Here is a 25,577-nt window from a genome sequence, read left to right on the forward strand (position 1 = left end):
AAACCCATGCACATACAGGAAATAAAATAGAATAATATTTTATTACAAAAAAAAATTTCATTACAATAATATGTATTTTATTAGTAAAATCCTAATATTATAGAAACACAAGGGGATGATGAGCCTGCATTTTTCATATTACGAGAAATCCATCCATTTTCTATGTCACTTATCCTCACTAGGATCGCGGGTATGCTGGAGCCTTGTCAGAGAGGCGGTAGCATCTAATGGGATAAAATAGCAATATTGCAGAAAATGGCTGCAAGAACAATATTGACTTACTGTTATATTTTTATTCTACATAGAATTTACATTATTTGCTTTACATGTAGTTGGAATATTACATTCACTTGTACTTTTGTGAGAAGCAGCCTGAATATTACAGATTAATAGCGTTGAAATCGACGAGTCATCAGAATACAAGACAATGCGATATGACTTAAAGTTGAAACAATTTAACATGACAAACATATTTGGAAAAGAAGTATTACATTTATGAAAATAAAGTCATAATACAGATAATTGTCATTAATTAATTTTAATAGAACTAGAATTGTATTCTCATAAGAACAAAATATTTTAATTGAAATAGTCATATGGCGAGTAGTAAAAAAAAAAAAGTACGAGTATAAAGCTAATTCTATTTGAAAAGAGAAAAAAGTTTTTATTATAAAATTTTTATTAGAAAGAAATCATAATATTACAAAAAAACATTGGAATTTTAGTCATATGAGAAGAAATGAAGCCGAAACAAAAAAAACAGGAATTTTGTGTCTGGATTGGATCAAAGAATTTGGACTGGATAAAATCAAACAAAAATAATAATAATAAAATAAAAATAAACAATAATAAAAACTGAATGAATGAAGTTAACAAACAGTAACAAAGTTAACAAATATACGGCAGGTCTTTTTTTCTTTCAGTGTGGCACCAATACTCATTGTCGTCTATCTACTCTGCCTCCAGCTTTGTTCACGTTCAGTGTGCATGTGTGCTGGATGGAGTGCACCCTGAAGGCAACATGAACTCAAGGATGAAGCCTGGTTTTATCTCACATTGACCAAAAAAGGTGCTGTCATGAATAATAGAGTGGAACCTGCAAAGTGCCTTCTGTGGAAACATCCTTGCCACAATACAGAGATGAGCTGTACACAATGCAGAAGAGGAGGAGGAGGAGGTTTGTGATTCCTTCAAGTTGTGCTGATTATGTCAAACGTCTTTTTATGTCAGTGAATAAGCTCTTGCCAACGTCTGTGTCAAATAAAACCATGAATACATTAACATGACGACGCTACAAACCACAGTCTCAACTTACCACCGGTAGAGATAGCAGCTATCTGTGGGAATTTCCATCAATTTTCCAGGAAAGAAAAGTGTCTGTCACGCTGAAGTCAATGACGGCTGCATGGCGGTTTGGCTCGGTGGTGTGGTTGCCGGTGAGGAGTGGTTGCAGGTGACCACCACCACACACGCTCCAGCGCGGCCCAGACACAGTGGCGCCACCTGTACCAACACAAGAACAGCACACTGAACACAGGAAGTTCAACGTTTTCATGACCATTGATGATGTTCTGAATGTGATCATAAATAAAGTAATCACGTCATGAATGAAAACAGCAGCAATGCGCTTAGAAAATCAGATTGTGATTCTTGCAGCATCCTTGAACGTCTCGGTTTGTTCTTACCCTCCCAGCTTGTTGTCAGTACAGTGTGTGCCTGGAAAAACAACACCCTACTAAGGCTGTGTAGATGAGCCATAGAGTGATGCGCACTCACCTTTATTTATACTGCCATAGCAAGGACAATATTAGCATGAGGGAAAACATATATTTGCATATGTAAGAGTGAAAACATGCCAAGATGCACGGCTGAAGGGAATGTGGGATTGAATATGTGTGCATATGTTCGTGTATGTGTACCTGTGTCCACTCATTAGTCTGAGGGTCATAAGCCTCCACTGTACTGAGATACACGAGTCCATCATAACCGCCCACAGCGTAGAGACGGTCGCCGAGGAGACAAACACCCACTGCATCTCTGCTGATACTCATGGGAGCCACTGCTGTCCACACATCGGTCTGAGGGTCATATCTGTACACACACATACACAGTTTGTGTGTTCTCCCCGTGCATGTGTGGGTTTACTCCGGTTTCCTCCAACATTCTTCAAAAATCATGCATGTTAGATTAATTGGTGACTGTAAATTGTCCAACTGTCAGTGTGAATGGTTGTATGTCTATGATGACCACTTCAAAGTTAGCTACAATAGATTCCCACCGCGCTGAGCATAAGAGGTTAAAAAAAAATCAATAATGTTTATTGTTACCTTTCCACACAGTCACTTAGTCGCGAAGCTAGCGATGAGGCAGGAGCATCGTGACCACCAATGGCATACAGGAAACCGTGCCACGTAGCCACGCCCACACCGCCACGCCGTTTTGCCATGGGTGCACAAGCAATCCATCTGCATATGAAGTTCAGCAGGTTGTAAAAACATCATAGAGGAAAAGCAGCAGCAAATGTGGGAATGGAGTCAAATATGTGCAGACAGCTGCAACCTGTTGGTGTGAGGGTCAAAACACTCCACCGAACGCAGGCAGGAGGAGCCATCACGACCTCCGACTGCGTACAACCTGAGAAACGGAGAAGCTCTTGAGACCAGCACTCACTCAAAAAGCTGGGCTACTGCAGAACAGCACTGGAGCATGGGAGTGACTTATGCACAATATATTTTGCTTGATGGCGGCCATTTTATTTGAATAATATTGCTCACATTTGTGCTTATGACTTATTAGTCTCCTAAATGGTGTGAGCACCGTGTGAGAAATTTCAAGTCAATTCCATTCCATTTAATAACAGCTCCACCATTTGGTATACTTGTCAGAAAAGTAATGGAACGCAGTTGGGGTGCATTTCAGTCCATCAGGCAACCAAGAGGATAAAACAGTGGTGTGCAAACACACACACACTCACACATTCACACAAACACTTGTTTCTGTGCTAATTATAACCCACAAAGCCTTTCTCAGTTGGAACGCTCAGAAGAACTTAACAAAAACAAGGGAAGGATTTTGCAATTGTAATAACTTCCACTTGCCGGTTGTTAAAAGAGAGGGCTCAATGCTAGAAATTTAATGTTCTACCTTCCCGTCACTTACTTGCCATTGAGTACAGCCACTCCTACAGTGCTTCTGGGCGTGGCCATGCTGGCTACGAAACTCCACTGGCGAGCTTGAGGATCCCACCTAATTAATAAAACAACTTCTCAGTCACTTTATGTACTCACGGCACACCCACAGTCTAATGAGATTCAACATACAGTATAAGCTGCTCATTGCAGAAACTGCCACTTGCGTGTGGAAAAGCAAATATGGCGCACCGGATTTGCATTCACTTTTGTTAACAGATCAACCTAGGAGGAGGTCTGCCCTCGACTGAGTGCTATTCTTGTGTTCTTCAAAATGGCGGAATTCTAAAATGCTTGCACTGGATGTCATTAATGCTCGCTCACCTTTCTACTGTGCTGAGGTAGCTCCAACCGTCATGTCCTCCGACTGCGTACATGGGCCCCTCAAGGACGGCTACACCTGCAGCAGCCCAACACACACAGTACATCCATGACACTCAAAACGCATTTTTTAGTAAGCTAATAAAACCACAGCGGTCTAAGACTACAGTAGAGCCCTGATGTTCACGGGGAACGGTGAATAGCAAAAATCAGCGAGTATTTGATACACCCATAAAAATGCCTATTTTGGTATTGGTAATGGTTTTATTTCATCTGAACATGCCATCAGATTACAATGGAGTGCATCCCATAATCAGTTCACAGTTCCACATGTCCAAAAGGAGTAGGAAGAAGCAAAGCTTATTAAATCCTATACCCCTCCATCTGGTACTTTTACAATCATTAACTGTTACATTTGTTCACTACCTGCTTTCTATAATACAGTTTAAGGTTTTTTTGTTTTTTTTTTTAAATAATGCACCTCGTACCAAAGTACAAGGTGATATGACCATCCAATGACATAATGGGTACCATAGTAAGTGTCAATATAGTGATATATATAGCACATCATGACTGGTTCAAGACTCTTCATCCTTGTATTTAGCAAACATCAACTGCTTGTATTGTTTCTTGAATTGGCTCATCGTTGTGCATTGTTTGAGGTCCTTACTCAATCCATTCCATAGTTTGATTCCACATACTGAAATGATATAGCTTTTTTTAGTCCTAGCATATAAGTGTTCCAATTTAGTTCTTAGTATTTTTGACACACAGTTCACTCCTCACCCTTCCTGTGTCCTCGAACACAACACTGACTTCACTTACTGCTGAGTCGCTGTTCCATGGCCCAAAGCCATAGTTGTCAACACACCACACAAACCATTAACACGTTTCTTAACAATTATTGTAATGAAGAGGGTGCTTACCCAGGCCATGTCTGTGTGTGGACATAGGCGGCATGACGCTCCAGGCCTTGCTCTGAGGGTTGTAACACTCCACTGTGTTGAGGGTCTTGAGTCCATCTCGGCCCCCTACCACATAGATGCGGCCATCCAGGACGGCTACGCCAAACTGAAGCCTCCGACCGCTCATGGTTGCCACCTGCCTCCACTTGTCACGCCGCAGACAGTACTGCTCGATACTGGTAGAACCTGCAGGGTACCATTTGTAAAGGTAATATTAGAAAGGTAATATTGTTCACAAATATTTACCGTATGGGAGTGTTGTTGTGTTAGGCTAGTCAACATGGCATTACTGTTGTGAAAGCCAATTGCTTTGAATATGAGTATTATTTCTTTATTATTTGACAAAAGCAATTCTTAATACTACAAAATTCTAAATAATAATGAATAAATAATACATATTTTATATATATTTTTTTTATAATAACAAATAAGGGCGGCATGGCGGTCGTGGTTAGCGCGCAGACCTCACAGCTAGGAGACCAGGGTTCAATTCCACCCTCGGCCATCTCTGTGTGGAGTTTGCATGTTCTCTCTGTGCATGCGTGGGTTTTCTCCGGGTACTCCGGTTTCCTCCCACATTCCAAAAACATGCTAGGTTAATTGCCGCCAAATTGAATGTGAGTGTGAATGGTTGTTTGTCTATATGTGCCCTGTGATTGGCTGGCGACCAGTCCAGGGTGTACCCCGCCTCTCGCCCAAAGACAGCTGGGATGGGCTCCAGCTCGTGAGGAAAAAGCGGTAGAAAATGAATGAATGAAATATTAATAAATAATAAATTTTATTATACTTTTGATGTTTTGTTAAACAAACTAAATTAGTTACAAAACTAGTTAAAACTTCATTAGTTATCTTATTTACATGATGGCAATCACAGCAACCATCTACATACATTTCAGGCTTGGGTTGTGTTCCCAAGCTACCTTTTGTGGCATCCATGCCGCCAACGGCAAACATAGCCCCAACGGTGGCCTTACGAGGCCGCGTGCGCGGGCTCTGCAACATGGGCCGACGCTGGGGCAAAAGGTGGTACTTCATTCCCTCCATCAGCAGTCGCTGGCAGTCCACGCTGTCTCGAAGAAGGGGGCTTGTCTCCAAGTCTGCTAAGAACTGCAATTATAAACACACACCAATAAACAGATTACATCAAATTAATCTGTTCCAGTGGTATTGCTGATTGCAGACAACCCGAGGGTCAGGTGAAAGCTTCTCACTTGAAAATTGAAAAGATTGGATATCAAACGCACGCACACGCTGGAGGACTTATCCATCCATCCACCATGTCTCATCAGCAATCATGCTCTCATAGGATATCGCTCACATTCAATTTCACACACTTCAGCTTTAAAACACGCACCGCATGCGAGAGCAGTCCACATCTCCACACACCAAAATGGGTAACTGAGCATGCTTTGTGCATAGAAATCCTGCCTGTACAAATATATTTATTATTTCCTCTGCAGTCCATTCAGCATAGAAAAGAAAGTCGTCTCCTAAATTAATTGAGCTGAGGAACAGAATCAAATCAATTGTCTAATCCCGTGTACAGAACGTACAGCAGGAGAGCTAAATGGATAAGCAGCTTACACACCAGGGAGAATCCTTCAATTGCATTCAATCGGTTGGGGACATATTATGGTGAGCCTCCATTAGTGCATGTGTGTCATAGCAGGAGGACAAAGATGGGACGTGCTTTGGGCAGAATGTAGATTGGGAGAGTTTTACACATAGCACCCTGCTAAAGATGATGAAAAATTGTTTCATCAATATATTTTTAAGCATAATGCTGCACTGATTTCTGGCATTTAAGAAGAAAAACAAGATTGATGGATGCAGCCTTGTAGCACATTGTCCTATTTATGGCAAACAGATGCTGCGCTGAGTGACTCAGATTAAGTGTGTGTGTGTGTGTGTGTGTGTGTGTCGTGTGTTAATGAGGAGCAGGGATCAACTGTATTAATCTGTGAATTGGCACCCTCTTGATGAGTAAATGCACGGCCGCCGAGATAGACAACCGGCTAATTAGGGACGATGAATATTGATTGAAGGTCTGTCTGTGTGGGCTTTATTTCACATTTTACTGGCATTTTACAAGACCTGATGTTGCTCGATGTCAGTCGGTGTGTCAGATTAACGAGGTGGTGGCTATCGCTTGCGCTGCACTGCTGCAGCCTCCTGTCTGCTACTGATTACATGTTACGGCTACTTGTTATTTCATCTGAACGGTGTACGGTGTAGCATCATATATCTGAGGTGAGATCGGAAAGAGGCTAGTAAGAGGGGCGCATGGGGTGATTTGTTTCTACTGAAGAGATCAGGTAATATAACTGTGGTTAACAGACTGTGTTTTGGATGCCCTGGGCTGTAAACTAAGATTTTGTCTTGCATATATAAATACTTCAGCATCACATTACACTGTTACATCAGTCAGGGAGGAGTGAGAGACATGAAATATGATATATTGTAGGATGTCAAACCAAAAAAATGACCAAAACATCATCACTATCATCAATATCACTATTCAAACCCAATGGTAACTTTAAACAAATACAGTGCATGCAGCACATTGTTATTGAAAAGATACTATACTGTAAAAAAACACAATAGTGTTTCATAGTAGCATAGTACCATATCAGTGTATATGGTACATATTTGAGGTAAATGGTGCACAGCAGATACTGACTGTTTTTCAGACCCTTGTGGACCACATCTAATACAGTTAAACTGCACATTTTGGAGCAGCCTTTTATTGTGGCCAACCTAATGCACGCCTGTGCAATAATCATCCTGTCTCACCAGCATCTTGATACTTATGACTCTTGAATGACGAATGCTCACTAACACAGATTTGTGAACAATATTTGAGAGAGAAATGCCTTTTGTGTACAAAAAAAAGCTGATTTCAGGTCATGAAAAAGTGGGAATCGAATCAGTTTTCACCTGTGGTTGAAGGAGTGGTAGTCTGACGTGAGCGAGAAGCAGTGGCAGGTGCCTTTGGCGGGCATCGGCATTGTGACGCACCCAGGTTAACAAAGAGGTTACTACAGTCTCCTCATCCGGAACGTTAATGTCATCGGACTTGAGCAGCTGTTCCATCTCGTCCAATGGGAGAAGCAAGAACTCTTGGCCTCCGACGACCTCCAGAAAATTTTCCTGGTGGGCGGACAGTTGATAAGAAAGATTTCATGAGTTACAAAGTACTTCACAGCTTAAAGAAAAACTTTTGGGGAATTTTGCCCGTCATCCAGAATCCTCATGTAAGACAGAAATGAACATGCCTTTATCTTTTCTGTGTGTTCTAAAGATATAAAAACAGACTTAATATAATAACAATATTAGTATACAAAATAATAACAGCTATCAGTCAATATCAACAGTGAAGGCTTGTCGAAAAAAGAAAGTTTTTTAAATGTATGTATTTATTATTTTTTTAGTGGCTGGACACCCACCATGATGTAGGCGTGAGCAGCCCTCTGGAGGTCGTGGCAGCCCTGAGCGTCAGCGTAGGAGCGGATGCCCAAGCAGTTGGAAGGGTGGAGCTGCTTCACGAGGAAGGAACAGCAGGCCTGGACCACAGAGGACAACTGCAGAAGACACGAGACTGCCAGCAGAGACTCAATGGTGTCCTCCCTCAACTCCAGACGACCTGGAGGATGCAGATCAAGGTCAAAGGAGATGGAAATACAAAAAAAAGAAGGATGAATCATTTGTTGGGAGTATTTTTTTAGATTTTCTATATAATAATTTAAGCATGAAGCATGTACAAATGGCTTCTCGCCTAATCATGAATATTCTCACGTATTCTTAGGACATACAATCGACTGAATAGAATGCCTCAAGAATGTGTAGATTCTCGATCATTCCTGAAATTGGGCCTGTTTGTTAAAGATGTTTCACCTTTTTTCAAAAAAAGTCCTTTAATTGTAAAATGTTAGGTGTGTAGTTTCCATATTTATATCTCTGGTGGGTGTGTCAAATTGTTTTATCACCAGCCAGGCGAAAGACCGATTGTTATGCATTTGGACGAAAGGTGAAATTAAAAAAGGTGAGATTATTTAAAACTATTCAAAGGGTCTGATTAAGTTCATTATAATTTAGGACATTGGATATGTCTAAATCTTGAAACATTATGAGTCACTGTGGATTTTAAACTCTCTCAAAATTTAATTGAGCAGTTTTTATTACTAAAAATATCTTACCATAAACCCTTAAAAGTCAGCTAAATGAAATCCAACAAAGAGAAAATACAGTCTACATTTAAAAGAAGCAAGAGTGAAGTGTTCATACCCGTGTATGCATATTGAACCAGGACCCACAATGCATCAGGGTCAACACCCTCAATCTTCACCTCATCTTGCTTAGCCTCCCGCACATCGCTGGTGAACATGGCCGCAAAGTAGTCCGACACAGACGAGAGTACCAGCCTGTGTGAAGTGAGAGTTTATGTTCAAGTCAAAAAAAGCGGCAGTGAGGAAGATAAAGTAAAGATAAAGCTCTTGGTTTGATACCTCAAAGAGAGTAGACCTGAAACCTCAATGAGGTTTAAGCTGGTTTAACATTTTCCACATTGTGTAAGGAACTCACATTGTGGTCAAAAGAGAGAGGGTGAATTAGTAGGAATTTGGCTATTAAATATAATTCAGGATTATCCATCTTTTCACTAGGGTTGCAGGGGTATGCTGGAGCCTATCCCAGCTGTCTTTGGGCACGAGAAAAGGTACACGCTGGACTAGAAGAACATTCAGAGTGAGATTCACCCCATTATAAACCCAATGTGCTTTAAATTGTGGTAGAAAAATATAATTTGAAGCATGTCTGTCAGGTTTGTGGAGTATGTTATGAAAGGTTTTATAACATTTTGTACATTTTTTTATGTCTATTATGTCTAATGTCGGGTGGCACGGCGGTCGAGTGGTTAGCGCGCAGACCTCACAGCTAGGAGACCAGGGTTCAATTCCACCCTGGGCATCTCTGTGTGGAGTTTGCATGTTCTCCCCGTGCATGCGTGGGTTTTCTCCGGGTACTCCGGTTTCCTCCCACATTCCAAAAACATGCTAGGTTAATTGGCGACTCCAAATTGTCCATAGGTATGAATGTGAGTGTAATTGGTTGTTTGTCTATATGTGGCCTGTGATTGGCTGGCCACCAGTCCAGGGTGTACCCTGCCTCTGGCCTGAAGACAGCTGAGATAGGCTCCAGCAACCCCCACGACCCTCGTGAGGAAAAAGTGGTAGAAAATGAATGAATGAATGTCTAATGTCTATTTCAGAATAAAATAAGATCCTCAGATGCACACACTCATTGGCCATGAGCATCCTTAGGCAGCACTCTCTTATGTTCTTCCTCCATCTTTGCCCGGGGTCCAGACCAAATAGAACAGGAGGGACAAATGGAGTCTTTCTCCTGGTGGAGAGCCGAACCACTGTCTCATCTTCCCTGACCGCATGGTACCTGTTGCTGCTGCTTTGCCAGTGGCTGCACGCCAAGAAGATGAAAAAGGACAGCTGAGCTTCTGGGAATGAGAATGAGCATCTCCAAATCTTGGGCTGTGGTTTTCAAGACAGAAGAGAGTGCATTGGACTCTCCTGTTTGGGAGTGAAGTCTTGCCTGATGTGGAGGCAAGACTTGTTCACAAGTGAGGGTATCGACACTGGGATTGACATACATTACTGTAAACAGCCAATGAGTGTTGATGATGCAATAGGCAGGAGGTTAGGATGCTGCTAAAATCTAGCATTTTAACAACAGTACTGTTGAATAGAGTTGACTTTTTCGACCCACTCCATACATAGCGTTCCCTTTTTTTTTTTTTTTTTTTTACCTACCTGTGCGCAGGTATCCTTCTGTCTCCAGCCACGAGTGTGACATCACATAGCTGCCGGCTTCTTAAGTAGCCCTCCATCTTTCGGAATGTGACGTCGGCATGAGACAGAGTGGTGAACAAGCTCTCGTCGGGACATGCGCATGGCTCCATTGACACGCCTGATGACAGCGTGGCGCTGCTGTTGGATGTCCTGGACCCCGCGCAGCACAGACACATAGAAGGAAAAAAAAGATTTCTGAGTTAATTCGATACTCACTGCTTTTTCTTTCCTCCACATATCATTGTACGACGGCACTTAACCTTTTAACAAGACTAAAGATGCAGAAGTAGACAAAAGCTCTTTCATGGTCCAATTAGGAGGGGTAAACAGCGAGATAAACATATCCCACTTAAAAGAGAAGCTGTGAATTAAACTGCTGTGGGAGCCCGAGCCTGTAAGATATGCATTAACTCATGCTCCTTAATTTTCCACCCACACTCCTGATCTGTGGAAACAGGAAGGCTTCAGTGGAAAAGATGAAGCATGGTGCTGTTTACACCTCCAGTTGAGCTGATGAGATGTGCGTGTGTGTGTGTGTGTGTGTGTGTGTGTGTGCACATGTAGGTCACAGATAAACAATGAAGTATAGCTACCAGGTGAATCATTACCCATCATGGCTCCCAAGACAACATTTCATTGATGAGATTTAAGGTGTGTGTTTTTAATTTAGTGCCCCTCACAGCACAAAATAACGAGAAATTAACTGATACTATCTTTACCAATGTTTACGATAAAAAAAGACAGATGCAGCTTAATAGACAAAAACTGAAGAGGACTAACGCTAAATGTATTTGTTATGGCATTTTTCGTTAAGCAACATTCCGTATGGTACAGAGGCATAGCAACTTCCCGCATGGTACACATTAATAAAAAAACGGGTAGATATACTCAGTATAATATAAAATGATAACTCGTGATTGGCTCCTGCCAAAGAATGACTCAACAGAGACACAGTAATTAAACAATTAGTAGTAGTTCTGAAATAAAGGCGATCTCGAGAGATTAGAGTTTAGCCTTGAATTAGCCGCACTGCTGTCTAAGCCGCAGGGTTCAAAGTTTAAAAAAAAAAGTGACATCTTATACAGCAGAAATTACGGTATGTACATTTACATTTAGTGCACGAATGCCTCTACATGAGAACAAGCGAAGCAATTACCCCACAAAGATGTATCACCTAATGCTGCAGCACGCCACAGTTTAATGCATATCTACAGCAAGTAGTCTGTAAGTGAATCCCTTGAATCTTATCGCTTCAGCCCCATTTCTCACGTTAACGCTGTGAAAAACAGTCCACTTGCAGACAAAGCTCATACCTGTTCGGTAGTGCCTCTACCGCTCTTCATCTTTTTATACCTTCAGCATGGTTCATCCATAGCTAAGTACTTTCCAATTCAGCACATCTGCCCGTCATCCAGCTGGGCACTTTCCGTTTGCACTCCTTTCCGAACCGACACCTCTACTGGGAGGCTTCTTGGCAAGTTTAAGTCTTTTTGTGCATGTGTTCAGAGGAATGGTGGGGCTAAATAGTGCCTGAGGAGGTGCTTTGAAGTGGGCAAAGGCTGCCTTCCAGTCCCTTCTAATTGAGCCAGGCTGGCACTCACAGCATGAAGACATTACGAAAGACAGTGTGTAGCAAAACAAGGCCATTCTAGGCAGAGATTCTAAACTGGTACACCCAGTTCTGTAGAAATCTAATGCAGTCCACCAGGGAGAGTCTTTGAGCCTGATGAACCTGCAGGCTCATAGCTAATACACACTGGCTGTGCCTCAAATCAAATACTCCTGTCAGTACTGTATTGTCCTTCAGTTTGTATACGAGGTACACCGTGCACTTAGTTCCTAAAGGTTGAATTAAACAATGCTGTCATTTTTGGATGATTACTTAGATTTACATTGTTTCCAGTGGAAAAAATTTTTCTGATTTTGTGCGAAACCCTTTGAAACAGATAAAACAAAATCGATTGTACAATTGTACAAAGCTTATGTACAATGATGCACAACATCATATGACTATGTAAACCGCATGACTGCATCAATTACCTACAAACTTGAAAGAAAGAGAACCATTGCATTGTTAAACTGCATTTAAACTCCACATATAAGACAGCAAAGCTCCCAGAGGGAGTGTGATTAAAATGAGAGCAATTGAGAAGGTGGAGCTGAACCTTCTGCAACTCTGGGATTCTACAAGCATACATTGCCATGTTTTCATTTTCACACAAAGAGAATGACACATTGGAAGACGCCCATACTTCAGCTCCAAATATACACACTCAGCTGCACATGCAGTATATATAAGCTGCAAACAGGATCACATCTTTTGTGTTGGTATGGCAACCACATGTGCTGGAACAAGGCTATATGCATGCACAATACCCACTCCGTCTCATTTTGTGTCCACATCAGTAATTCCTTTTTGTCTGCAGTCATAAGACTTGCGTATGAGATGAGTGCACTACATACATAAATATACAGTACATCCCTTTTTTTCCATCCTTATGGCTTTGAATTTCTTTGTTGCTACATGACAGCTACCATTGAATGCAATGACTGGAGGCCACACGAATGCAACACGCAATATCAAGCAAGCATTCAAGCAGGAAATTAGGGACCTCTTTTAGTGTTCCTGGATCAGATATTAAAGCAATAACAGTCACAGTGCTTGTGTTAATTTGCAAAACCCATGATCATTTCATATTGGGTTTGTAGCCCAAAAGCTGTGCAAAAAAAAGTGCTCAGTTTTTCTGTCAGGCAGCATTAATTGAGTGGTCCTTCCACCATTGCATTTAAATGTAACTGAAGTGAGCTTTTCAGGTTTAAATACTGCTTTTTTCTCAAGCTCCCTCCCAGGGAGTGCAGGCTCACACTTTGCACTAAGGTAAGGTCACACATCCTGGTGTAAAAGTAACTTTCAAGTACAAAAAGGCAAGTTTAACCACACATGCAAGTGTTATGGTTAGACTTTGAGAATAGCCCGACCACCGCCTCATACCTGCAGGAGCTGGAGTCAGTGTCCGGGTGGTGGTGGTTGTTCTCCTCGCTGCTCGCCGCCACCGCTGCTTCCCCGTTGACGCCAACGTGAGCGGAGGGCTCGGGCACCATCTGGAGCACCGGGGCCTCGCCGGAGGGCTCCATGCTCGACACCGGGCGAGTGCGGCGACGTGGCTGCGGAGAAACCCACGCCGCGGAGGAGCTTCTGCACTCTGGCTGGCTCACCGAGCGAGGACAGGAGCTCCCGGTTGCTCCAGCTCCACCCGAGGTGCTCCGACTCCCCGGCAGATCAACAAACTTTCTGCTGTTGCAAATGTTAAACCCGGTGCTCCCGCTAGTCACCAGCCCGCTGGTGTTGTTAACGCCGGCTGGAGTCGAGCTGTCACCACCGCTAAACGAAGGTCCCTCTGAGGAGTTGCCGACCGTTCTCCTCCCGGGGAAGTAGTCTCTTAGCGGCGGGGAGTGAGGCTGAGGGACGGCGGGGTGACCGAACCACCGCCATCGGATCCGGAGGATCTGCTTGACATCGAACTCCTTCCGCGAGGAAGAGCTCGAGCCGCCACTCGACATAGCAGGGACAGAGGCGGAGGAAATGGCGGGAGGAACGCTCCTCGCTAACGGCCACGGCGACTGGAGGAGCCCGAATGGACACAGCAAAACCACCGGGAGAGAGGAAGAGAGAGAGAGGGATGGTGAATGGTGTCAATGCCCCTCATACACAAAACTCACAAACATCTGCTTCAAGCCACATTTTGTTCATCATTTATTGTGGGACGACACTAAATTATTTTCTTCAGTTGTACATGGAGTGATATTTTTTTATACCTATTTTAAAACATTTTCAGCATGTTCTGAACTCCTTCTTCCAATCCAAGGACACAATAGGACCGTCAACTCGGCATCCATGTCTGTAGTATCCTGAAACACATTCATTTCTCTATAATAGACAATCTAAAAGGCCAGATTTGTCATTTTTCAACACATGTATGTAAAAATGTTGTAGATATATAACATTGTTTTTCTAAATCAGGGGTCTCAAACTCAATTTACTTGGGGGCCACTGGAGCTAGGGTCTGGGCGAGGCTGGGCCGCATCAGGTTTTCCAAAAAAAGCCAACAAAAAACGCATTTATTAAAAACAGAAAAAAAGAATAAACTTTGCTTTGGTTTCGATTTTCTACAAGAAAAGCTCTGATAAAACATCAAATATCCTACTTTTTATTTTTCTACAAAAAACAAGATTAAAAATAAATGAACAAATCAAGAATAAAGAAAATCAATCAATCAGTAATAAATAAATAAATATAATAATAATAATAAAACGGCAAATAATAAAAACTTAAGAAACCACATATAGTTGGTGGGTAGACAAATTATTTTTTTCAGATTAAAATGAACAAAGCATTATTAGAGCCCTGTAGACATGACAAAACACGACTATAGTCACATTTATACTTTTTTAAATTTACAACATATTGCGCAACTGCAGAGTCTTGAGACGCATGCTAACTCGCAAACTAGAGAGCTAGCGACCTAAACGGTAGCCTCCAAGTTATTTCCTTTAAACTTAAAAGGCCAAAAACTTACCACTTCCACACGGATAGGGAGGATAACTATTAACAGTTATTTAACCTTTAACATGAACATTAATCAAACGTAATAATTTTTTCTGGGTACATGATACCATACAGCATCTATATCAAACATGTGTGAGCCACACTACATCAAACTTTCATATCAAGGCGGGGGCCTCAAACTAGTGTCCTGCGGGCCACATTTGGCCCGCGGGCCGCATGTTTGAGACCCCTGTTCTAACTAAACAGGACAGTGAACAAGACTCACAAAGTGTTGTGTGGGACTCCGAGGCGTACTAGTGAATGTACTAGTGAATGTTCCTTGAGCGTACTAGTGAATGTATAATGGCAGCTGATCCTATAGGTGCCAACTGATTCTCATACTGAACAACGTGTGTAGACACTCCATGTTTCTTTCTCGGTGCCGAGGGAGTTCAGGCAGAAGATTTGAATACATGGCCTTATTTTCAGCGTCCAAAAGAATGAAATCATGCCTCCAACTGGTGAAGATGAGTTTCCTCCCAGGGGTGGTGGCCTTCAGGAAGAGTGTGAGATTGAGCTCAGTGGAGAGGCTCATACTTTACGCTCCAGTGACTCACTATTGGCTATTGAGGTAAAAAAAAAAAGTGTTACTACAAAAGAGAGGCATGTTTTTAAAGTCACACACCAACAAATGAACTTCATGTTTGTCCTCATTATTCTCCCTCCCTTCACACAAGCACTTCTCTACTCCACCCATCATTACATCTCTCTCCTGTAACTTTCCCTTTCCTGTGTCCTCCCTCTATCTGCAATGCAGTAGATATTCATATAGAGAGGAATGAGCACTTTACCGGAACCCCCCCTCACCTCTGCGGTGACCACAGGATGTGGCCAGGCTGGTTGCATGGTTTAGATCTGGGCGCACTTCCAACAAACTGGAAAGATGGGAGTCAAACAGCTGAGGTTACTTTTTTTGAATGAAACCGATGTGTTACTCATAAACTGGTCAGACGCATTGTTTTTCTTTTGTTGGGAACTGGAATTAAAGGAATAGTTCAGATAGTTCAAGTTCCTGGTAAGTTTCTGAGACAAAGAAGTGGTATTTTACAGATTTTGTCAGTACTAAAGGATGACCGCTTCCAGCTTAAAATGATTCCAAATGTCTTTCTGCAAGGACATGATGGCAAATAAAGAACAGTGTTGATAGCTTTCCAATGGGAATAATCTTACCAGAAAACATGTTCTTGCAGGTTCTTGCAGGATCAGACTGCACTTCCGGAATCACAAACAAAAAACAGACTGTGTATATATATTTATACTGTATTCTGTATATTTTGTATTTTCATTTTTTAATAGATGTGTCTGCACCTATTTCACCAAAACAAATTCCTAGTATGTGTTTGATCATACCTGGCAATAAAACCGTTTCTGATTCTGATTCTGATGTAAGCCTGGAATTATGAATCTGATTTTTTGAGGGACTTTTTGATTCGGTTATTATGTCATTAGATGTCAGATTTATAGATTAACCGAGTACCAACTGGAACTCACGGACAGTATAGCCTTGTTTATTGATCTACTTTGAGTCTTATTGATTATTTCATAAACAGATGCATCTGAAGCAGCATTCGGCCATGGTCCTTGTTGTTAAGTCCACCTTATTTTATGTGCCATTGTCACACATACACATAGTTTATTTCTTCAAAAATGACAGAAATATTCCTATTGGAAAACTATGGTCACTTTCAGTTGGCTCTAAACACCGGTCATTAGGAAGGAGTGCTACCTATCTGGTTTGTATTGCGCTGTCGCCGCAGCTGAGATTCACAAATCTATTGGACATATTTACGACAGTGATGCAGTATACACACATCTTTGAAAATGACAACATAAAACCCCATTCACACACTTCACACTGAATAATCATCCTGTCTGTGTTCAATGTGATGCAGCCATACGTTCACGCACCTTATTATCATACCACTAACAGCCAAATATACAAAGTAGGTATACTAAACAGATCATTTATAGCTAATTTTCTTCCTTTTGCCTCCCAATTTTCAATCCACACTCTCCCCTCTCACAATCTCAATCTCCTATACCCTCAATTTCCTGCTCGCCATATCTGCTATTACGCCGTGACACACAATACTGTTCTATGAATGATGATCTTGTATGAACTGCTGGCACTGTGGCTTATGTGATTCCCTCAGGTGTGGACCTGCAGGAACAACCAACATGCTGCTTCCACACACATGTACAGTATATGAAGCATAGCATTTATGTTTTATTATACTATGGAAATGAAACTTGGATATCTTTTATAGTCATCATTTTCCAGCTTGTAAAGCAGTATAGATTTATGATCCACTGCATTTGACTCAACGCGCAGCCATTGTTGTTTAAAGTAGCTGGCAACGTATACTGAGTGCCAAAATAATTGTGTCTTGTCGACAGTTAAACATGGTAGTTGTAGTGTCATGGTCTGGGGCTGCTGGCACTGGGGAGCCGCTGTTCATTGAAGGAAACTTGGATTCCAACATTGTGAAGCAGAGCATGATTCACTCCCTTGGAAAACTGGGCCGCATGGCAGTTTTCCAACATGTTAATAAGTCTAAAGATGACAAGTACCTTTGAGGAGGAAACTGAAGGTGATGGAGTAGCCAAATATCTTCACATCTGAACCCAACTGAGCCCCGGTGGGGCATTCAGGAGCAGAAGTAATGTGGAGGACCATGTATGGTGATATGGTAATAGTAATGGTTTTATTATTTATTTGAACATGCATCAGATTCCAATTGAGTGCATCACATAATCAGTTCACAGTTCCACATGTCCAAAAGGAGTAGGAAGAAGCAAAGCTTATTAAATCCTACCCCTCCATCTGGTACTTTTACAATCAGTAACTGTTACATTTGTTCACTTCCTGCTTTCCATAATACAGTTTAAGGTTTTGTTTTTTTTTTAAATGCACCTTGTACTGAAGTACAAGGTGATATGACCATCCAATGACATAATGGGTACCATAGTAATAATGTCAATATAGTGATATATATAGCACATCATGACTTGTATTTAGCAAACATCAACTGCTTGTATTGTTTCTTGAATTGGCTCATCGTTGTGCATTGTTTGAGGTCCTTATTCAATCCATAATGATGATTTTGTTATCCATCTATTTTCTGTATCACTGTTTATTTACTGATTTATTCCATAGCCGCAACTTGCAAATATAGGATACAGCACAGTATAGTTGCATGCCTGCCTCTGGTATCCAATTGTGTGTCTGTTGGTGTGTCCTTGAGACGTATCGCTCAGACGAGCAAATGAGCAAATGATCATTTTTGCCATGCACATTGACATACTCGTCATGCCTTTCACATACACATTGCCATGCACGGAGAAGCATTCCTGTGTAATTTACAACTGGAATGATGTGGGAGAACATTGAATTTAGAAGGCCTGGCTGTGTGTGTGTTTCATTTAGCACAGACCGACGTTACCTGTTCAGTTTTGTCAACACAGAAACATATACAGCTCAAGGACAGCATTGTTGGTGGTCTGTGTGTGTGTGTGTGTGTGTGTGTGCTAGGCTTCATCTGCATTCAGGGAGTGTCTTTTACCTCTGGAATGATTTCAATGTAATGGAGGAGAAACCTTCAAGTCTGTCATTCAGCAAGTATAGTTCATGCCTTTAATGTCTAAGCCCGAGCAGCACATTCTTCTTTTTAAAATTTGATTATAATGACGTATCATTTCACAAATTTCCTCCTTAGCTTCTTTATTTACAATTGTAATATAATACGACAGCCTGAGAAGGTCACTGCAATCTGAGAAATGGCTGCACTACTGTAAGCAGGGCTGAGAACATCCCAAAATACCCACAATTACATGCACAAGCACGCACTTTTAGTTTGATCCACCATACTGGAGCAGAGAGCCTCCATTAGCATGGATGGAGTAATACTTAGACACATTTTAACTTCCATGTTTTATTCAGTACAAGTGCAAAGTGTTTCTAATAATTGTGAGCGTGTAGCTAGTAAGTAGTCTCTGGGAATAAACACACACTGCAGCCATTAAGGAACAGAACAAGCCTCTGGATTTTTTGTGCAATAGCCACCGTCACCGACCACCGACCACCGTCCCATATCAGAATCAGTTCCACATGGCTTTGCCCATTAATGTTATGGGAAGAGATAATAGTTTCTGTTTTTTCGGGGAGAGGGATGGGGAGGGGGGGGTGGCACACAAAAAGCATGTATGCATGCATATAATGGTTCAAATCTGTCTCGCTAGCTGTGGTCCCTAATGGCCCGTGAGGGAAGTGAGGGAAGCACGGAATGCAAACTGCCAAATTTAGCAGCATTTGGTGTTCCGATGCGTCTGTTCACCACTTCCACGTGAAATGGAAAGAGCACACATCCAAGCACACATCACAGTTCTGTCCCATTAGCTCCTGATCACACACACACACACACACACAACACACACACAATGCACAACTGGCTCTGTAATAGGCAAATATTGATCCCCAGCGTTTGGCCTTCACGTTGCACCTATCCATTCAGGTCTGAATTCTACTGCTGTAGGACAAATAGATGCTTTGAGGATAAATTTATAGGATTATACGTCGACGAATCTTTCTTCTAGCAGGAGCAGCAAATACGAAAAATGTCACCCAATCAGTTTGAGATGTTTTTTATACTTCCTGAATTGTGCTCCCTTGTAATAGCCTTCCTATGTTTGAACATATGTAACATTAATTTCATTCATTCATTTTCTACTGCTTTTACTCACAAGGGTCGTGGGGGGTGCTGGAGTCTATCCCAACACAGTCTTCGGGCGTGAGTCGGGGTACACCCAGCCAATCACAGGGCACATATAGACAAACAACCATTCACACTCACATTCATACCTATGGACAATTTGGAGTCGCCAATTAACGTAGCATGTTTTTGGAATGTGGGAGGAAACCGGAGTACCCGGAGAAAACCCACGCATGCACGGGGAGAACATGCAAACTCCACACAGAGATGGCCGAGGGTGGAATCAAACCCTGGTCTCCTAGCTGTGAGGTCTGCACGCTAACCACTCGACCGCCGTGCCGCCGATATTCAAATATTACAGCTCCATTCCTAGTTCCACTAGGAATAAAAACTTTTTTACCTTTCACATAACTGATGAGCAGATGTTTTTCTTTACTTTTCTCAAGCTGCTGCGCCTCCCCTGAAGTCCCGTGTCGTCTCCCAGGGGATGTGTGCCTCATTCTTTCATGTAGAGCATCCTTTTCGACACTAGATATACATGCATTAGAGAAAGAGTATGAAAGTCAACACATAGCAAATGAATATGTATTTATTGTTTTGTTACAGTATTGTGCCATTGCCAGATAGAAGGTACCAACTCAACAAATAAAAATGGACTTTAACTCCGAAAATGTCCACTTTCGGTCTTAACTGTTAGTTATTCCAGTCTCTTTGCCTCTCTCAATGACAGACTAAAATATGACAATTAGCATAAAATCCACAAACAATCTAATCCCAACCCCTTGTGGCACATGCGTATACTTATGAGCTGCTTTGTCAGAATGGCTGAGGCATCAGTTTTGCAGCTGCACACAACAGGACAGAAGAACACACATCCTGAATTATTAATGGAAATGAAAACAACTTTTTTTTTTCTTCCTTCCTTTGTGTCAGTAACTCTCGCGTCCTCCTTTTTAGCTCTCTGGTACCTGAACAGGAACATTCAAGTAGTTCCCAGTTTGCTGCTTGCCCATATTAGAGTCAGGGGCCATGGGGAGGATTAAAAAGACTTTATATTACATCTCATCAGATATTATTGCTTTCCATTGCTTCTCATCTCTTTTCCCAATTCCCCTACATTCTTAAAAATGCTGGGTTAAAAACAACCCAAGATGGGTTGTTTCCCAACCCAGCGCTGGTTAAATATTGGACCAACCTCGCGTTAGGTTATTTTAACCTAACAAGTTGGGTTGGTTATCTTAACCCAACAATTGGGTTGTTCATATGACCTAACGATGGGTTCATATTTACTGCACTGCTGGGTTATTTAAAACCAGCAAATTGGGTTGCCAATATACCATTTATTTTTATTTTTATTTTTATTTTTATTTTTATTTTTATTTTTATTTTTATTTTTATTTTTATTTTTATTTTTATTTTTATTTTTATTTTTATTTTTATTTTTACATAATGGAAATCCCAACCCAGCAGTTTAACGGTTTAATGTCATTCTTCTTACAATAAAATATATCTTGCATCACATCCTGAAGGGCTGGGTGTGTGTGTGTGCGTGAGCTGGGATGTGCTTGTCGCTGAAGTCCTTCGAAAGAGGTTATTTCCTGCCTTTCAGAAAAGATTTTCTTTTCTATGCATTCAATATATTGTTATGCTCTACTGAGTAAATAAATGAATTTGACTGCCAAGATGGAGGATTATACACCCAAATGTTTACAAAGTATGAGAGCTTTTCACGGAGAAGGAAAGGCTACATGTACTTCATATCCAAATAAAAAGTAAGGAAACAAATGTTTCCTCACCGCATGTCACTGTCCCTTGCTGTAAATGAGTCGAGACGTAAAAAAAAAAAAAAAAGGGAAGTGGAAAGCACGTGACAGAGCAAGAAATGGAAAATGAGAGAGCATTCAAAGCCAAATAAAGAGCAGACCATAATAATTTAATCTGCCCCGGAGCCTGCAAGCCAATCACAGACAACGCATCTCTCCAGTGGAAATGAGAGATGGGGACGTCGCTGGCAGGCCTGCTGTTACTGTGATAAATTATTCCAGGTCAAAAGACGGTCCAAACGCGCTGGAATATTTCCTGTTAATTGTCAAAAGCAGGGAGGGTGAAACATGCATCCAGTATAAGAGAAAGTGAATACTATATGGTGGTCTTCAACCTTTCTGGACCCACGGACCGGCTTGTGTTCCCAAAAATCTATTATCAGAGATTTTTTAAATTATATATTATTATATATTTTATAACTTTCTCCTATAAGGTCATCGAACTTACCTTTATGCATGCAAAAACAATACAAACACAGTAGTGGTCTATCTGTGCAGTGTGGGAGAAAGTTAGCATATGCACATGGTGCATTCAAGGACCTTTCAACATAGTGGGACAGGTGTCCGGCAACAAACAACATAAACAAACAAAAACGTCATGGTTTCTAACCATTCATTCATTCATTCATTTTCTACCGCTTTTTCCTCACGAGGGTGCTGGAGCCTATCCCAGCTGTCTTTGGGACTGGACTGGTGGCCAGCCAATCACAGGGCACATATAGACAATCAACCATTCACACTCACATTCATACCTATGGACAATTTGGAGTCGCCAATTAACCTAGCATGATTTTGGAATGTGGGAGGAAACCGGAGTACCCGGAGAAAACCCACACATGCACGGGGAGAACATGCAAACTCCACACAGAGATGCCCAAGAGGGAAATCGAACCCCGGGTCTCCTAGATCTCCTAGGTCGCCAGCAAAGGAATATGTCAAATCAAAATTCAAACAAACTCCACAGAGAGATGCTCAAGCAGGGAATTGAACCGCAGTCTCCTAGCTGTGAGGTATGCACGCTAACCACTCGACTGCCGTACCGGGTTTCTAACCATATATTAAATTTTTTAACTTAGACTTCACATAAAGGAAATATAACGCTGATCTCATTCAATACCAAAGAAGTAGTTATACATTTTTATAAACCTGAACTGTCCATCCCAATAACGGATTTATACGTCTTTTTGAGTTTTTTTTGCAAAAGGAAGTGATAATGCAACTCTTCACTAATGGATTATCCTTGAGAGCAATTTTAATGCCATTAAAAGCGGCCACTAGGTGGCAGAAGTGCATCAGGACAGGAAGGCAGCTGTTACAGTGCATACACATAAACATAAAAAAATGTAGGGAAACACACACACATAGTTCCGTTGCAAATATGAAAATAGTTCATAGTGTTATATTTGGACATAAATACATAAATTGTACATAAATTGTTATTTAAAAAACAGTTTCGTGTTGTTTATGTTGTATGCCTGGGGTGGGCAAACTACGGCCCGGGGGCCACATCCGGCCCGCCAAGTGTTTGAATATGGCCCGCCCAATCTTTCCAAAGTATTTCATTTAAACTCAACATACAACCTGGCATCATGGCCTGAGCCAACCTTTTGATGGTTTTATCAATTTTGTTTTTTGACATGGTCTGTTGTTTACAAAGTGTTCCTGAAAAAAGGGATACAAGCACATAATGATAATAATAATAATAATAATTATTATTATTATTATTAGATTATTAGATTATTAGATTATTAGATTATTAGATTATTAGATTATTAGATTATTAGATTATTAGATTATTAGATTATTATAATAATTATTGGAACTATTATGATTATTATAATTATTATATTAATGCTAATTATTATATTAATTATATATAATATTATTGTTATATTTGCATATTTTACATAATAATAATATAACAATTATTATTTTAATTTTATTGTAATTATTATAATATTTTATTATTTTTACAATATTTAAATATAAATATAAAATAATAAATAATAATAGCAGATTGCATGACAATTTTACAGATACAATAATACCAGGTGGACTGTTACGTGTAAAATATATAGTCTGCCCCCCCCCCGTAAATTTTGTCATATCAATGCGGCCCGCGAGTCAAAAAGTTTGCCCACCCCTGTTTTTATGCTGTAGTTATGTAGATATTTGAGCTGTCACAAAAGCAGAACATATTTGTATCAAAGTGAAATTTATGCTTCACTTAACACTAGTTTGTCCGTAGTAAATACTTTATTACAAACTACAATAGTTGCCGTCAATGCATTATATTATTACAGTATAATTGTAAAACTAGAAAAATGGACTGGATTGATGACACTGGCCACGGTTCCACTGTATTAATGGGAAGCAAAGTGAGCTCAGTGCTTGGCGTCGGCTTCCTCCAAATGAGACAGCCACGAGAGTGTGATATATATATAGATGTATATAGTGCTGCACACCATTATGCTCAAAGCAGCCACCATTCATTCTATTGTTGGCACCCGTAGTGCCTGAGCACCATTTTGTGTGGATGCAGCATTCTGATTTGAGCAGGCTGCATCCACAAGCTCATCTATTGTTCGGCCCTGCTGAAAAAAAGTCACCTTGCCCTCCGCTATTGATCCATAAACCCATGAAGAACAGAGCGAGGCATGTTGGAATAAGGATGCCAGGAGAGGTCAAACTGCAGTATTAATGATGAATGTGCTTGCTTATTAAAATAACTATATTACAAATTGTTGGACGAGTGGTTAGCATGTAGGCCACACAGTCAGGAGATCGGGAAGACATGGGCATCTCTGTGTGGAGTTTGCATGTTCTCCCCATGCATGCGTGGGTTTTCTCCGGGTACTCCGGTTTCCTCCCACATTCCAAAAACATGCTAGGTTAATTGGCGACTCCAAATTGTCCATAGGTATGAATGTGAGTATGAATGGTTGTTTGTCTATATGTGCCCTGTGATTGGTTGATAGGCTCCAGCATGCCCGCCACTCTCGTGAGGATAAGCGGCATAGAAAATGGATGGACAAATTGCTGACATTCATTTAACACATGCAATAAATGAAAAAAGTAAATAAGAAAGTCATGTGTGGTTTCTTTTATTGTATTCTACTCAGGCACCTATCGTTATTATGACATGGCTGCAAAACGAGCTACCTGACCTCCAGTCACCAACAGGCAGTTAGTGGCTAAGTGCAGACTAAAAGGAACACATGTTTAGAATACAAATGAGAAGAATGACAAAAAAAAGGGAGGAGAGACTCAACATGAGTTAATTAGCACTCGGTGGGATCATTTCTGCACGGTGGTGCTTTCGAAGACATCAAGTCAATACAACTTGTTTATTCATTCATTCATTCATTTTCTACCGCTTTTCCTCACGAGGGTCGCGGGGGTGCTGGAGCCTATCCCAGCTGTCTTCGGGCGAGAAGCGGGGTACACCGCAGGGCACATATAGACAAACAACCATTCACACTCACATTCATACCTATGGACAATTTGGAGTCGCTAATTAACCTAGCATGTTTTTGGAATGTGTGAGGAAACCGGAGTACCCAGTCTTTTTTTCTTTAAGCTCCTTGGTAATGCAGATTTTATTATGAAGGAAAATAATAACAGTTTTGGAGGGAATGAAAATACCCACACAAAATATGAAATATGAAGGGACTGTATCAACCTGATCATTTATGCAGCTGGAGGGGGTAAGGAGATTACTCCGGATTGTGGTCTCAAAACATGCTTTGGTTCACTGCTTTTCCATCCAAATCATTTTTTTTTTAGCCGTCCTTATAATAGGGATGGCGATGTTGGGTTGAGTGGAATAGTGGGATGATCACTAAAGCCCAGAGGGGGTAGTGGGACAGATTTGTATCCCTCTGGAACCAACCAGTAGCATTTATATCATGTTTTACAGAGGCGTGTGTTGCATGTAACCAATGATTGGATTCGCCTAGGGGGCCTTTTTGGGGGGCAAATGTGGTATAGGCCGTTTAGTGTGGATTCATTTGCAATGGCAAACTTAGCTTTAGGGTGGCTATACACTCAAATGAAGACCAGCTATTGATATTATTATATATAAAGTATATCATTTTCATATAT

General features: G+C 41.1%; 2 protein-coding genes across 2 annotated transcripts in view; both read right to left on the reverse strand.

Annotated features, from left to right (window-relative positions):
- Window positions 1-88: 88 nt before the first annotated feature.
- On the reverse strand, window positions 89-14,594 carry klhl5 (kelch-like family member 5). Its single transcript, XM_078793262.1, has 14 exons — window positions 14,152-14,594; window positions 13,328-13,956; window positions 10,297-10,485; window positions 8,759-8,895; window positions 7,921-8,117; window positions 7,412-7,624; window positions 5,395-5,581; window positions 4,436-4,660; window positions 3,513-3,588; window positions 3,160-3,246; window positions 2,560-2,634; window positions 2,328-2,465; window positions 1,920-2,091; window positions 89-1,503 (listed from the first exon to the last, which is right to left on the reverse strand). Exons 2-14 carry the CDS (start codon window positions 13,894-13,896, stop codon window positions 1,381-1,383), a joined length of 2,388 nt encoding a protein of 795 aa, XP_078649388.1. The 5' UTR covers window positions 13,897-13,956; window positions 14,152-14,594; the 3' UTR covers window positions 89-1,380.
- Window positions 14,595-14,708: 114 nt separating this feature from the next.
- The window catches only part of fam114a1 (family with sequence similarity 114 member A1), a 28,188-nt gene continuing 17,319 nt past the window's right edge, over window positions 14,709-25,577 (reverse strand). Inside the window, exons 17-19 of the mRNA XM_078793263.1 lie at window positions 20,051-20,178; window positions 15,749-15,816; window positions 14,709-15,504 (exon numbers count right to left, since the gene is read on the reverse strand). The gene's annotated coding sequence lies outside the window, so the exon portion shown is untranslated. The remainder of the gene's footprint in view (window positions 15,505-15,748; window positions 15,817-20,050; window positions 20,179-25,577) is intronic.

The sequence above is a fragment of the Doryrhamphus excisus genome, linkage group LG9 (genome assembly GCF_037039965.1).
Source record: "Doryrhamphus excisus strain RoL-2023G ecotype Guam linkage group LG9, RoL_Dexc_Guam_v1.1, whole genome shotgun sequence".
NCBI lineage: Eukaryota > Metazoa > Chordata > Actinopteri > Syngnathiformes > Syngnathidae > Doryrhamphus > Doryrhamphus excisus.